The sequence below is a fragment of the Esox lucius genome, chromosome 8, assembly GCF_011004845.1.
Source record: "Esox lucius isolate fEsoLuc1 chromosome 8, fEsoLuc1.pri, whole genome shotgun sequence".
Lineage (NCBI taxonomy): Eukaryota > Metazoa > Chordata > Actinopteri > Esociformes > Esocidae > Esox > Esox lucius.
This window is the reverse complement of record NC_047576.1, coordinates 37,279,885-37,296,318: the sequence shown is the minus strand read 5'-3', so window position 1 is coordinate 37,296,318 and position 16,434 is coordinate 37,279,885. Positions and strand designations below refer to the sequence as shown.

General features: G+C 42.4%; 1 protein-coding gene across 13 annotated transcripts in view; it reads right to left on the bottom strand.

Annotated features, from left to right (window-relative positions):
- The window catches only part of farp2 (FERM, RhoGEF and pleckstrin domain protein 2), a 178,736-nt gene that overhangs the window by 57,856 nt on the left and 104,446 nt on the right, over nucleotides 1–16,434 (bottom strand). For all 13 annotated transcript variants that reach the window (XM_020044319.2, XM_013132847.3, XM_013132850.3 and 10 more), the window contains one exon: nucleotides 632–700. In XM_020044319.2, the coding sequence (XP_019899878.1) occupies nucleotides 632–700 (69 nt within the window). The remainder of the gene's footprint in view (nucleotides 1–631; nucleotides 701–16,434) is intronic.

Sequence of the window (16,434 nt, the reverse complement as noted above, 5' to 3'; positions counted from 1 at the left end):
TACGACCATGCAGCCGTCAAGGTTCACATTGAGATCTGCTAACAACGCTCTTTGTTTCTTGGGTCCTAAAACAAGCATTTCTGTTTTTCTTTAGTTAAAAGCAAGACATTTTCTGTCATCCACTTCCTAATATCTGAAACGCATGCTTCCAAAGTAGCTAATTTTGGGGCTTCTCCAAGCTTCATCAGCATAACAGTATTTACATTGTGATTTCGGATTACATCGCCCAGAGGCAGCATATATAGTGAGAACAATAATGGGCCCAGAACCGAGCCTTGAGGAACACCAAGGCATACCTATGACTTGTTAGAGGATATGCCATCCACACTAACAAACTGGTCCAAACTGGAGATTGTCTTGCTGTTGCCTCTCCAGTGCACTTGCGTTCACTTTCATTTGCACCAAAACAGGTGATATGGATTCACAATCGCTTATGCTTCCTAACTGGACAGATTGAGATCCCTGAAGTTGAATTGACTTGGTGTTATTCTGTGATGATTGCATGTTCCCTTATTTTTTTTGAGCAGTGTATTTTACAGTGGACTTATATAAAGAATGATACAGGAGTCTCAACAAGTATGAACATACAAATGAACAATGAGTGGTGATTGGAACTGAAAAAGTTACTCACCAGGAAAAACATCCTTTGCTGCAGCCCTTTTTTGGTAAGCTTGTACAGACAGCCTTCTCGAATGAACTCCTGGGAAACAGCATCAGCAGTAGTTAACCATGAACCTAGACATCATCATCATCATCATTCGCTTTTGCAGCCTATATTATTTCCTATAACACTATCAATCTTTATGTCTTATGGTCTACAGCACTGTAACTCATTTACAGTACAAACATGTGGAATAATTAAAGTACACTTTACTTTCTGTGAGTAATGTGAATTGCAAGTATTCACCCCACTGGACCAAAAATATGATTTGGAAATGTTAATATTAAAATGTGTGATCTTTTTTATCACATTCATGTTTATTATCACAATTGAGCTGTGGCATGGCTATATTTTATAGGTTTATATATGTCAGCTAGCCAGTTTAATAGTTATAAAGGTACATATAAATTGTACAAATTGTTTCTAGCTACATAACCAGAGCTAGAGCATTGAAATAAGTCTGACTGACTGAAATATCAGCAACTACCATTTGACTATGCATTTTCTGACATTTTGTTTTTTTTGTTTCAAGTGCATCTCTCTTTTAAATGGACATTTAAAGAATTTAATGGACTTTTAATATTTTTGTCATCTCAGTCTAGCGCTTCTTGAAATAGTAACCAGCGCTGAGCTGAGCAACATATTTTTATTAACCACTACCTGGGCTGAGATAGTGTGATTGTCTTAAGTCTAAGGCATGCACACGGGTGTTTGGAATTTGTGGTTGGATAGAGTGGTAAAAGAACACACTTCTTTCATCTCCAGCATACACAGGCCAACATGATGAGTACATTTGTCATGATTGTAAACATTTGCAAAGATGCTGGCGAAATTTTAATATAAATCAATAAATGTTTTTATGTCGAAAAACGCTGGGAATGCAACAAACAGTCGGTTTCGTTCGAGAGAACAAATCTTTAAGCATGGTCAAGTTCGAGGATATTAAAAGAGACAACATTAGAGCAGGTCCGAGTCAGCACAATGTGTTTTGGAATTCAATAAAGACAGAAGGGAGACAGTTAAATCTTTAACATCAGAGGAGTCAAGTTTTTGTTTCTTGAGAAGGGCGTAACTCTAGCCATCTTCAAGTCATCGGGTCACTTTTTACGAGGCACAGAGGGGACAGTACAATTGGAGTGTATACATTTGGAGTAAAGATCAAATTGAGCCATTGCATCAGCTTTACACATTACTGTGCCTAAGTCTGAACAAAACAGAGAGGAAAACAGTAGATCGTATCCCATGCTTGCTAAACAATGTATATTAGGCCTAACGTGGAGTAATCTGACTAAATAGTTCAACATGACATGAGCAGTCCTGTTATTAAACTTTTATTGTTACCCATGCTGTATGGGTGAAGTTTTGATATATACAGCGATCAGCCGTAACATTATGACCACCTGTCTAATATTGTGTAGGTCCCCCTTTTGCCACCAAAACAGCCCTGACGCATCAAGGCATGGACTCCACTAGACCTCTGAAGGTATGCTGTGGCATCTGGCAGAATAACGTTAGCAGCAGATCTTTTAAGTTCTGTAAGTTCTGGGGTGGGGCCTCCATGGATTTGACTTGTTTGTCCAGCACATCCCACATATGCTTGATTGGATTCAGATCTGGGGAATATGGAGGCCAAGTTAACACCTTGAACTCATTGTGTTCCTCAAACCATTCCTGAACTCTTTTTGGTTTGTGGCAAGGCGTATTATCCTGCTGAAAGAGGCCAATGGCATCAGGGAATACTGTTGCCATGAAAGGGTGCATATGGTCTGCAACAATGCTCAGGTATGTGTTACATGTCAAAGAAACATCTACATAAATGGCAGGACCCAAGGTTTCCCAGCAGAACAAAGCATCACATGCCGGTTTGGCTTCTTCCCAAAGTGCATCCAGGGGCCATGTGTTCTCCAGGTAAGCGACGGACACACACACGGCCATCCACGTGATGTAGAAGTAAACATGATTCATCAGACCAGGCCACCTTCCATTACTCCGTGGTCCAGTTCTGATGCTCATACACATGTAGGCACTTTGGGCAGTAGTAACAGGGGTCAGCATGGGCACCAAGACTGGTCTGCGGCTTCACAACACCATACCCAACACTATGCACTGTGTGTTCTGACACCTTTCTATCAGTACCAGCATTCACTTTTTCAGCAATTTGAGCTACAGTGGCTTGGTTGTTGGATTGGACCACACAGGCCAGCCTTCACTCCCTACGTGCATCAATGAGCCTTGGCCACTCATGACCCTGTTGCCTGTTCACCACTTTTCCTTCCTTGGACCACTTTTGATAGGTACTGACCACTGCAGACCAGGAACACACACAATGGCTGCAGTTTTGGAGATGTTCAGATCCAGTCGTCTAGCCATCACAATGTGGCCCTTGTCAAAGTCACTTAGATCCTTATGCTTACCCATTGTTCCTGCTTTTAACACATCAACTTTGAGTACAGAATGTTCACTTGCTGCCTAATATGTCCCACCAACTGACAGGCACCATGATGATGAGATTATCAATGTTATTCACTTCACCTGTCAGTGGTCATAATGTTATGGCTGATCAGTGTATATACAGACACTTATTTTTTCACATTACTTTATACCCTTTTCCTAATTCACCTCTAACCTCTGGAGAATACCCTTCATTGTCATTTTTATTACATTTTTTTACATACAAGTGATGATATCAGTGACCACTGCCCTATCACATGTACCAAATACACTAGGCATAAGCAATCCTGACCCCCTTATAATTTTAAAGAGCAACTATAAAGACATTAGCCATGACCTTTGTCACTCAGAGCTTTTATTTACAAATTGCATAATGGACACAGTGTTAGCGTTCTCCTCTTAAATTTTTACCCCGATGGCTGATAAACACATCCCGCTAAAGAGACTTAGGATAAAACATTTGTAAAAATTCTAACTAATCCTTGGTTCTCTGATTTGTAAAACCTCTTCCTACTGTACAAAAGAGTCAAGCATATGGGCCTTGGCATGGAATACTGATGAAACAGCTGATTGGCTGCTTTTTAGACAAATAAATGGACCGGAGGAATAAAAAAGGATAAATCTAGATATTTTCTTAATACGATGTCGGAGACTGCCGGTGATAACTCTAAATGCTGGAAAACCATTAACTCACTTAAACGTGGTAACTCCTCGACCCTACCAAAGCAAATTATAACAGATGTTGAAATTTGTGATGCCTATAAAAAGCATGTTACCCCTGCTGGTTTTGATAGAAAAAGTAGCCAAAATTATCCTGGCTGGTATATTTCCTCAGCCCCTCTCTCCTCTGGAAAAGAGGAATACAATAACCTGTTTTTAATTTATTTACACAAGTGTGCCGATCTAGTCAGGGGCACCGTATTGGTATAGGTAAAGGTTAGGACAATTCCAAGGGCCCATAACTGACAGGGGCCCAAAATTCCTGGCGGCGCCCCTGGATATAGCCAATGTACAGTGACGCACATCCCCAATCAAAAACTAGACGTAGGAAATATTAATAAAGCTAGGAAAACAGCTTTTGTTTTACCGCTCCACAAGGCAGGTGATGGTAGTGAATTGGATAATGACTCATGGACATTTTGAACTAAGGTACATTTGGGAAATGTCTTTCTATTAAATCTTTACTTTGATTGTGACACAGGTCTGTATAAAATCAGAGTATTATTACGTACTTTGACCATGTTCTCCTGCCTAGACAAAGAAGGGTGTCAGTCCTTTTGTTCCTTAGGAATGTGGTATTTGGGGGAAAGTAAGTTCAGTTGGCCCCTTTAGGTAAACACAAAAGTAAACATTATGTCAGGAAGGATAAGGTGGGGGGACAGCCCACCCTTTGGGGGTATTAAGTTAGAGACTCCTAATTCTACGGTAATTGGTGAATAAGGAACTACAATCATTCTTAACAATACAATATTCTTTCCAGCATTTAATCTGGTTTCAGACCTAAACACAGTACCACAATGGCCACAGTATGTGTTGTAAATTATATTGCTAATGCCTTAGACAATAGCAAGAGCTGTGCGGCCATGTATCAAGATTTGTCTGAAGTCTTTGACACACTAGACCATGCGATACTGGATGCCTTTAATTGGTTTCATGACTATCTTAAGGAACAAAGTCAAGCTGTTAGAGTGGAGGGCATCCAGTCGGAGCCACCGTAGTTGGTTAAAGGGGTCCCATAAGGTCTGTAACTATTCATTCTCTACATAAATAATATTGGTGATAAGATAAGATTAAAATTAATCTATATGCTGATGACACTGTGATGTACACTATTGCTTCAATGGCTGACCAAGCATTATTGAAGCTGGAGACAGATTTTAAGATACTACTAGTGTATTTTTCACAACTTAAACTGATTTTGAATGCAAAGAAAACAAATGTAATGCCTTTTAATAGGACCAAAAAGATGGTTCAAAATACACTTGCACTCATGTGCTCTTAAATAAATCAAGTCTCTGCATATAATATGTATTTAGGGATATGGCTGGATGATGAACTGTCTTTTAAAATACATGTTTATGAACTCTGTAAAATGATAATGATCTAGCTAAGCTTCCTCTATAGAGACAGAACATGTTTGTCCACCACAAATGGAAAAATTGTACAAGCTACTTTATTGTTGATTATAGATAATCTGGATATAATCTGCATGCATGCTATGGCATCCACACTTAAACTGCTGGATGTTACTTCTTTGCACGCTCAGGTGTATTATGGGTGCTAGCTACCGAACTCACCACTGTAGTTTATATCAAGTGTGGGATGGACTTCGCTGTCCTTGAGACGAGAACAACATGGTCAAACTACTTTGTATCATCACTTATTAACATTAGAAATATAGAGTTGGGCTCATAAGTTTGAATACCCTGGCAGAAATTGTGAAATTTTGTCATTGATTTAAAAAAAAATACTGATCTTGCAAAAAATCTTTTATTTAAGGATAGTGATCATACAAAGCCATTTATTATCACATACAGTGGAGATGCGTTTTTGATACACTGCAGATTTTGCAGGTTTTCATACTTACAAAGCATTTAGAGATCTGTAATTTTATCAGGTACACTTTTCTAGGTACACTTCAACTGTGAGAGACTGAACCGAAGACAAAAATCCAGAAAATCACATTGTACAATTTTTTTATAATTAATTAGCATTCTATTGCATGACATAAGTATTGGATCACCTACCAACCAGTAAGAATTCCGGCTCTCACAGACCTGTTAGTTTTTCTTTAAGAAGCCCTCCTGTTCTCCACTCATTGTCTGTATTAACTGCACCTGTTTGAACTCGTTACCAGTATAAAAGACACCTATCCACACACTCAATCAAACAGACTCCAACCTATCCACAATGGCAAAGACCAGAGAGCTGTGTAAGGAAATCAGGGATAAAATTGTAGACTTACACAAGGCTGGGATGGGCTACAGGACAATAGGCAAGCAGCTTGGTGAGAAGGCAACAACTGTTGGCGCAATTATTAGAAAATGGAAGAAGTTCAAGATGACGGTCAATCTCCCTCGGTCTGGGGCTCCATGCAAGATCTCACCTGATGGGGCATCAATGATCATGAGGAAGGTGAGGGATCAGCCCAGAACTGCACGGCAGGACCTGGGCAATGACCTGAAGAGAGTTGGGACCACAGTCTCAAAGAAAACCATTAGTAACATACTATGCCGTCATGGATTAAAATCCTGCAGCGCACGCTCAAGCCAGCGCATGTCCAGGCCCATCTGAAGTTTGCCAATGATCATCTGGATGATCCAGAGGAGGAATGGGAGAAGGTCATGTGGTCTGAAGAGACAAGAATAGAGCTTTTTGCTCTAAACTCCACTCGCCGTGTTTGGAGGAAGAAGGATGAGTACAACCCCAAGAATACCATCCCAACCGTGAAGCATGGAGTTGGAAACATTCTTTTGGGATGCTTTTCTGCAAAGGGGACAGGACGACTGCACCATATTGAGGGGAGGATGGATGGGCCCATGTATCGCAAGATCTTGGCCAACAACCTCCTTCCCTCAGTAAGAGCATTGAAAATGGGTCGTGGCTGGGTCTTCCAGCGTGACAACGACTCGAAACACACAGCCAGGGCAACTAAGGAGTGGCTCCGTGAGAAGCATCTCAAGGTCCTGGAGTGGCCAAGCCAGTCTCCAGACCTGAACCCAATAAAAAATCTTTGGAGGGAGCTGAAAGTCCGTATTGCGCAGCGACAGCCTCAAAACTTGAAGGATCTGGAGAAGGTCTGTATGGAGGAGTGGGCCAAAAATCCCTGCTGAAGTGTGTGCAAACCTGGTCAAGATCTACAGGAAACGTATTATATCTGTAAATGCAAACAAAGGTTTCTGTACCAAATATTAAGTTCTGCTTTTCTGTTCTATCAAATACTTATTTCAAGCAATAAAATGCTAATTAATTACTTAAAAATCATACAATGTGATTTTCTGGATTTTCATTCACAGTTGAAGAGTACCTATGATAAAAATTACAGACTTCTAAATGCTTTGTAAGTGGGAAAACCTGCAAAATCAGCAGTGTATCAAATACTTCTCCCCACTGTAGTTTGGATCCTTTTTAATTCATCCTTCATTCATCTTCATCCAGGGCCGGGTCGCGGGGCAGCAGTCTAAGCAGAGATGCCCAGACTTCCCTATCCCCAGTCACTTCCTCCAGCTCTTCCGGGGGGACACCGAGGCGTTCCCAGGCCAGCTGGGAGACATAGTCTCTCCAGCATGTCCTAGGTCTTCCCCGGGGTCTCCTCCCGGTGGGACGGGCCCATAACACCTTCCCAGGAAGGCGTTCAGGAGGCATCCGGAACAGATGCCCAAGCCACCTCAGCTGACCCTTCTCGATGTGGAGGAGCGGCGGCTCTACTCTGAGCTCCTCCCGGGTGACCGAGCTTCTCACCCTAAGGGATCGCCCAGCCACCCTGCGGAGAAAGCTCATTTCGGCCGCCTGTATCCCGGGATCTTGTCCTTTCGGTCATGACCCAAAGCTCATGACCATAGGTGAGAGTAGGAACATAGATTGACCGGTGAATTCTTCACCACGACAGACCGAAACATCGACCGCATTACTGCAGAAGCTGCACCGATCTGTCTGTCAATCTCCCGTTCCATCCTTCCTTCACTCGTGAACAAGACCCCTAGATACTTAAACTCCTCCAATTGAGGCAGGCACTTCTGCCGCCCGATCCTCTCTGCACCGACCCCTTATGGTCCCTCCTGTGGGTGGTGAGCCCACGGGAAGGCGGCCCCACGTTGCTCGTTCGGGCTAAGCCCGGCCGGGCCTCATGGGGAAAGGCCCGGCCACCAGGCGCTCGCGTACAAGCCCCAACCCCGGGCCTGGCTCCAGGGTGGGGCCCCGGCTGCGCCATACCGGGCGACGTCACGGAACTCAAAAAAAATGTCATCATTAAGGGGTGTTTTGAACCGCTCTTAGTCTGACCTGTCGCCTAGGACCTGTTTGCCTTGGGAGACCCTACCATGGCATATAGCCCCAGACAACATAGCTCCTAGGGTCACTCGGGTACTCAAACCCCTCCACCACGTTAAGGTGGCAGTTCATGGGGGGGGGCTTTTTAAATTAATGATAAAAGAAATCACCCAAATTACCCTGGTCATAAGTTTACATACCCTTGAATGTTTGGCCTTGTTAAAAACACACAAGGTGACATACATAGGTGAAAATGGCAATTAAAGGTGTATCTCCAACACCTGTGGCTTTTGAAATTGCAATTAGTGTATGTGCATGAATAGTCAATGAGTTTGATAGCTCTCACATGGATGCACTGAGCAGACTAGATATTCATGCCCAGAGCAGGCTAGACAGTTCTTTTCTGCTGCCATGGGGATAAGAAAATAACTGTCAGAAGACCAGCACAACAAGGTAATGGAACTTAAAGAAATGGAAAAGGATATAAAAAGCGTTGCAAATGCCAGTCAGTACTGTTTAATCACTTAATAAGAAGTAGAAAATTCAGGGACTTCTTGATACCAAGCCATGGTCAGCTAGACCAAGAAAGATTTCAGCCACAACTGCTAGAAGAATTGTTCGAGATACAAAGAAAAACCCACAGGTAACCTCAGGTGAAATAGAGGTCGCTCTGGAAAAAGGTGGTATGGTTTTCACAAGGAGCACAACGACAATACTTGAACAGAAACGAGCTGCATGGTCGAGTTGCCAGAAAGAAGCCTTCACTGCGCCAATACCACAAAAACGCCTGGTTACAATATGCCCGACAACACCTTGACACGACTCACAGCTTCTGGCACACTAATTTGGAATGACGAGACAAAAATAGCGCTTTATGGTTACAACTAGGGTTGCACGATATTGGAAATAACTGTCATTGCGATATTTAGTTTTTCTGCGATATATATTGTATTACGAAAAAATACAGGAAGTCTTCAGAAAAAGCTTTGGCAATCAACCTGACAGTCTGTATCCTTCATTCTTCCCAAGCCCCATCCTCTACAATTAAAACCTATGAAACTTATTAAAAAATATATATTTCAGAACAGGTTGCTAGGTAATAATATGTAACAGTAATAGCATAGCAATAGCAACAGTAGTAAAATAGAATGCGCAATTTGGCCTAACTTACTAACTGCAAGATGCAGTCTGTGACCAAAGCACTGTGATCTGGTCCACTTGTTCAGGTGCAGCCTTCACCATGTTCGCGGCATTGTCTGTTGTTATACAGACTAGACGACTCTCATCTAGGCCCCAATCAGCTAAAGCTTCTCCCATCCCTGTCGCAATGTCCTCACTCGTAAGATCCTCTAGGAAAAATGCAGTTCGCAAACAGCAACTTGTCAGGCAGAGGTCCTCATTAATAAAGTGTACGGTCAGACTTAAAGATGCTGGTCATATAATTAGAATATCATCAAAAAGTTGATTTATTTCAGTAATTCCATTCAAAAAGTGAAACTTGTATAATGTACACATTCATTTCACACAGTGATATATTTCAAGTGTTTATTTCTTTTAATTTAGATGATTATAACTGACAACTTATGAAAACCCCAAATTCAATATCTCAGAAAATTTGAATATTGTGAATAGGTTCAATATTGAAGACACCTGGTGCCACACTTTAATCAGCTAATTAACTCAAAACACCTGCAAAGGCCTTTAAATGGTCTCTCAGTGTAGTTCTGTAGGCTAAACAATCATGGGTAAGACTGCTGACTTGACAGCTGTCCAAAAGACAACCATTGACACCTTGCACAAGGAGGGCAAGACACAAAAGGTCATTACTAAAGAGGCTGGCTGTTCACAGAGCTCTCTGTCCGAGCACATTAATAGAGAGGCGAAGGTAAGGAAAAGATGTGGTAGAAAAAAAGTGTACAAGCAATAGGGGTAACCGCACCCTGGAGAGGATTGTGAAACAAATGCCATTCAAAAATGTGGGGGAGATTCACAAAGAGTGGACTGCTGCTGGAGTCAGTGCTTCAAGAACCACCACACACAGACAAATGCAAGACATGGGTTTCAGCTGTTGCATTCCTTGTGTCAAGCCACTCTTGAACAAGACACAGCGTCAGAAGCGTCTCGCCTGGGCTAAAGACAAAAAGGACTGGACTGCTGCTGAGTGGTCCAAAGTTATGTTCTCTGATGAAAGTAAATTTCCTTTGGAAATCAATGTCCCGGAGTCTGGAGGAAGAGAGGAGAGGCACAGAATCCACGTTGCTTGAAGTCCAGTGTAAAGTTTCCACAGTCAGTGATGGTTTGGGGTGCCATGTCATCTGCTGGTGTTGGTCCACTGTGTTTTCTGAGGTCCAAGGTCAACGCAGCCGTCTACCATGGAGTTTTAGAGCACTTCATGCTTCCTGCTGCTGACCAACTTCATGGAGATGCAGATTTCATTTTCCAACAGGACTTGGCACCTGCACACAGTGCCAAAGCTACCAGTACCTGGTTTAACCCATCTGAGTCGGAATCCGCGATATCGCGGAAAATCGGACATTGTATATTTCTAATCGTAGAATCCGAATGGTTATAGCTATTAACTTGACGTTTTCTTTCCCGTGTGCTGCACATTCCAATGAAGCGATTGATATAAGATTTGTGTTCATGCGTTCATCACAGCCTTCGTAAGACGACCGCAAAGTTGCACCAAAAATGGGAGCCATTACGCACGTCACGAAATGTAGCCTAGTTATATCCGCTGTTTAGAAGGCTAATCTTTGTTGACTAGTCGCAAACGGTGTGTGTACTATGTCATCTGACGCCTGGCATTCAATAGCAATTCAAATTAGCATACCCCGCGAATCTCAGGTATAAGTCGCGAGCACCCATTCCAAGTGGCCTCTACTTACCCAGCGCATCAGTCGAGAGAGTATCTAGAGATAAATTGCTTCGCTTTTATTCCAACAAAGAACATTTTCAAAGAACAGCAACAAAAACTTTTGTATATGCAAGATGGCAAAAAGGTTTACAGCCCAGCAAGTCATGGAACAGATCTTCGAAAGTGATGAAGATGCTGCAGCAGATTCTGGCCCGGATGAGTTTTCTACAGACGAGGAACAAGATTTCATCGATGGAATTGATCGAATGGAGGATGAAATGTAAGTAGATTTCAGTCATGTTGGGATCACCATGATTATTTCATAATGCGTAAATTGGTTTCCATGGCCTATTGTTACATAGTAGGCTACCGTTCCGGTAAATAGAACACGTATTCTATACAGGGGCGTTCTTGATTTGTTGTTACAGTTAGTAACCTACTGTTCTGGTATATAGAACTTAGACTAGAATAAAATAAGTAATGGAACCCAGTCCGGGATAACATTGGATTTGCTCTAGGTTTTATTGAGGTTTGTACTCATACTGACTTAGTGATAAGTTCACAGGGTTGTTTGGTAGGGTATATGTTTTTGCAAGCCATGCTTGTAACACCTCGTGAATAGAGACAAAGGGGTTAGACTACCAACATGTTCTGTCTCTATGGGGGATGTGTCATTTACCATAGGGCTTTGTTATTTCAATGAGTGTAAATTACACTCCTGGCCATTCTTTTCACATTGTAAAGGTGTTAGACTAGCACCAGGTTCTGTCTCTATGGGGGATGTGTTATTGATCATAGGGCTTTGTTATTGCAATGAGTGTACACTACACTCCTAGACATTCTTTTCACATTGTAAAGGTGTTAGACTAGCACCAGGTTCTGTCTCTATGGGGGATGTGTTATTTATCATAGGGCTTTGTTATTGCAATGAGTGTACACTACACTCCTAGACATTCTTTTCACATTGTAAATGCTATTGAGCAATTTTCTAAACCTATCTAAACCTATCCTTCCTCTAGCCAAGTTGATGATACTGAAGAACAACCCAGTACATCTGCTGGATTGCTGCCACCCACAACCCCCACTGCACCCCTGCCGCAACTAGCCCCTGTATCAGCTCCTGCACAGCTTGCCACCTCCTCTGCAGTATCATCTCCTGCACGACCAGCCACCCATGCAACCACACCAGAGCCGAGGAGATCCCGTCCACGAAGGCCTCGATCAACCCGAGGAAGATCACGGTCAACCCGAGGAAGATCACGGTCACCGCATGGACCCACACCAGCTGTCCCACCTGCCCAAGCGTGGAAGTCGGAGAAGGAGCAGGATGTGCCACCCATTGTCCCCCGCTTCTTCCCGGCCAGGACACCTGGGGTTCAGCCTGGTGCATCAGTACAGGACAGTCCACTGAGCTTATTCAAGCTCTTCTTTAGTGACTCTGTGGTCAAAACTTTGTGTGAAAACACAAATAAATTGGCTGCAAGGAACATTGAAAGCGGGAAGAAATACAAGTGGACCCCCCTCACCCCCCTGTATTTTTTCAAGTACCTTGGACTTGTTGTTTACATGGCCATCCTCAAGTTGCCTGCTGTAGCGGACTATTGGAGACAGAAACACATGTTCAGTGTCCCTTTTCCAGGCTCACTGATGCCAAGGGACAGCTTCCGTGTCATCTCCTGGAATCTGCACGAGTGACCCTGCTGAGGATGTTATCAACGACCGTAAGAAGGGCACACCTGAGTATGACACGCTCTTCCGGGTGAGGCCACTCATGGATGACATCAAAATAGCATGCAAGTCATTCTACCAGCCCCGGCTGAACCTCTCCATTGATGAACGGATGGTTGCCACAAAGGCCAAAACAGGGATGACCCAATACATGAAGGCCAAACCTACAAAGTGGGGCTTCAAACTGTTTGTGTTGGCAGACTCCAGCAATGGGTACACTTGTGACTTCACAGTCTACACTGGGAAGAGCAAGTTTGCCACTGGCTGTGGACTGTCCTTTGACTCTGTGGTGGGGCTGATGAAGCCAGCATTCCTTGGTTCAGGGTACCACTTGTATTGTGACAATTTTTACACCAGCCCACATCTGTTCAGACACCTCAGGTCCTTGAAGTTTGGAGCCTGTGGGACCATCCGTGAAGGAAGGAAGGAGGCTCCAAAAACCAAGGTCAATGCCCTGACCAGGAAGTCCCCAAGAGGATCCCTGAGGTGGATTAGAGACGGCGACCTCCTCTTCACAAAATGGATGGACAACAGGGAAGTGTCAATGTGCTCCACCATTCATCCTGCATACTCAGGTGACACAGTACAGAGAAGGCAGAAGAGCAGGGAAGGACACTGGGAGACAAGTCACATTCCAATCCCAACCCCAATCATAGAGTACAATAAGTACATGGGAGGTGTTGACTTGTCTGACCAACTCATCCAGTACTACTCAGTGCACCACACAACCAAGAGGTGGTACAGGACCCTCTTCCTCCATTTCCTGGACATTGCTATTACCAATAGCTACATCCTACACAAGGAGCTGTGCCAGAGTGCACAGAGTCGGCCCCTGACACATAAGGCGTTTGTTGAGCAACTTGCAGCTGAGTTGTGTGGGGTGACATTGGATGTTGCTGCCACACCAAAACTAACCGGACATACCCCTTTGCCTACCAGAGAGACAACTGACCAAAGCTCGAGGGCCACAGCTGGACGCCTCAGGTGTGAGCTCTGCAAGAGAAAAGGTTTAAAGAAAGACACTCCCTGGAAATGCGGTGAATGTGATGTCCCACTCTGTTTGCTTGCAGACAGGAACTGCTTCCATCTGTGGCACAGCTAAAAAGACAATTTGTGGGTGCTCATTTATTTTTGAGTAAGACCTGATTCATTGTAACTGAATCATGTAAATAGTTTTTTTTTTTTTTCACAGAACATTTAGGAACTGCTTCCACCTGTGGCACAGCTTCAAATAACTTTTTCTGTTTACCTATTTATTTTTGGGTAAAACAATTTTTCCCAGTAAATGTGCATAGTTCTATTTTTTTTATTGTTATTTGTGTTAGAATCAAAACCCCATGGTGATTTTCAGTTCTTGTATTTATGGATAATAAAAACCACAAAAAGATGCACGTGTGTTTTGCATTCATTGCATATATACCGTATAATGAGTTTCTCAGAAGGCTGTTATGATGTAGTTTTTTTGGGGGATTATATCTAGACATATTCGTGAAGCAATCCGTTTGTGGATAAACAAAAGAAACGTTTATCCCTATGGGAATAAACAGCCAAACAGACTCCGCAGAATGGTCGCCAACCAAAGCGCATTGCGTAGGTTACAATTCCCTAATTATCTACAGGATCTTACGGCAGGCTTTTGCTAATATCTAGGCATCCTAACGAAGCGACTGGAAAATAGTTTGTATACATATGGATAATAGAGTCCGCCTGGTTGATTTGGACCAAACCGGTCATCTTTACGCATTGAATTAGCCAAGTCTTCCTATGTTTATTTGTCGCCCGAATCACAAATAGCCCTTGTACCATACTTGTTCTAGGGGAAACATGATCTCTGCAACCTAGGAAAGATGTTACGTCATAGAAGTCACTTCCATAGAGACGATAAACAAAATAGAGGATCTCAACGATCACTGATCAATAATGGCGATTAGTAGTTTTCGTTCCGCTTATGCAAGATAGCTCTTTGTTTTCATCCAAAACGTTTTATAACATATTTGAACGTAATCAAGAGGCCGAGGAAGGTTATTCTGTCCAGGAACACTTTCTACCAGGCACGCGCAATCACCAACCAGCTGAGACAGCTCAGACAGGTGACGCATCCAGATTATAAGTGAGTACATCGCTATTTCTGATAAATGGCACCCTATTATGTCGTTTGTATTATAAAAATGATATGAAAAAGTTTTTTTGTCAACATAGTATGAGGATGTTCATGGGTTTTTGAGAAAAAGTTGTAATATTTCTGATTTTATAAAGTCGCAACTATCTAACGGTCTCGTGCTTCCATCTGGTGGCCGTTTGGCGTAATCACAGGGAAAAAATAAAAAAAAGTTTTTATTTCTAAGTTGTTTTATAAGGTTTTATTTCTAGGTACAAGAACCAACTTTTTTGGGGTGCCTATATTTTTGAACTTCTATTATTTGTTTTATTTATTAGTTTCAACTCAATGCAATGTAATATGACAGTAAAGGCATGAAACTATCAGGGAATACCATTGACACAAAATTTCATAAGGGTTTCAATAACATTTTATCATCCTGAATGGCAGAAATGTTTTCCCCGAAAAATGTCTTTTGCCTTTCCAACAGATGAGTTTTCTAAATGGTGATTCAAAAGTCTGTTTTTATGTGTTATTATTGTAGCTGAGGGTGTGGTGAATACCACAATATGCAATACTCCATGGTATCTGTTGCAGAAATGAATCTAGGACCCAAAATGTCCAAGTAGTGACATCCAGCCTGGAATGCCCATAGGGTGCCAAGGGTTAAGGACCATGGTATCCCTGTTCTTAATTGGCCAGCAAACTCGCCTGACCTTAACCCTATAGAAAATCTATGGGGTATTGTGAAGAGGAAGATGCAATACGCCAGACCCAACAATGCAGAAGAGCTGAAGGCCACTATCAGAGCAACCTGGGCTCTCATAACACCTGAGCAGTGCCACAGACTGATCGACTCCATGCCACGCCGCATTGCTGCAGTAATTCAGGCAAAAGGAGCCCCAACTAAATATTGAGTGCTGTACATGTTCATACTTTTCAGTTGGCCAACATTCCTAAAAATCCATTTTTTTTATTGGTCTTAAGTAATATTCAAATTTTCAGAGATACTGAATTTGGGATTTTCATTATTTGTCAGTTATAATCATCACAATTAAAATAAATAAAAATTAAAAAATATATCAGTCTGTGTGTAATAAATGAATATAATATACAACTTTCACTTTTTGAATGGAATTACTGACATAAATCAACTTTTTGATGATATTCTAATTATATGACCAGCACCTGTATGTAGGGCTCTGTTGCCCAGCTGGACCACAAGTCTGTTGGTGCTGTATAATATTCCACTTGTGACAGCTCTGTTTCAACTTGTGTCTTGCATTTCTCGTACAGCTCTGGGATGGCAACTTGAGAAAAATAGTTGTGTGATGGCATTACATACCGCTTGTCAAGTGACCGGATCATGTTTTTAAAACCCACTTTGGTAACCATGTTAATTGGTACCATGTCTTTGGCGACGTGAAATGTTATCCCATCTCTGATTTCTCTCTGCCGTTTGGAACCTTTCTTGTATGGTGTAATATTGGCAAATGCATCCGAAATAGATTTTTGCTTTGGGCGGCAATGAGATGCTTTGCATGCGTCATATGAAGATTTTTGGTGCCGCCTTAAATGATCTAACAAATTGATCGTGTTGGCTGGTGTTGTGATAACAATTGCAAGGCACTCTGGAAAAAGTACCTGTTT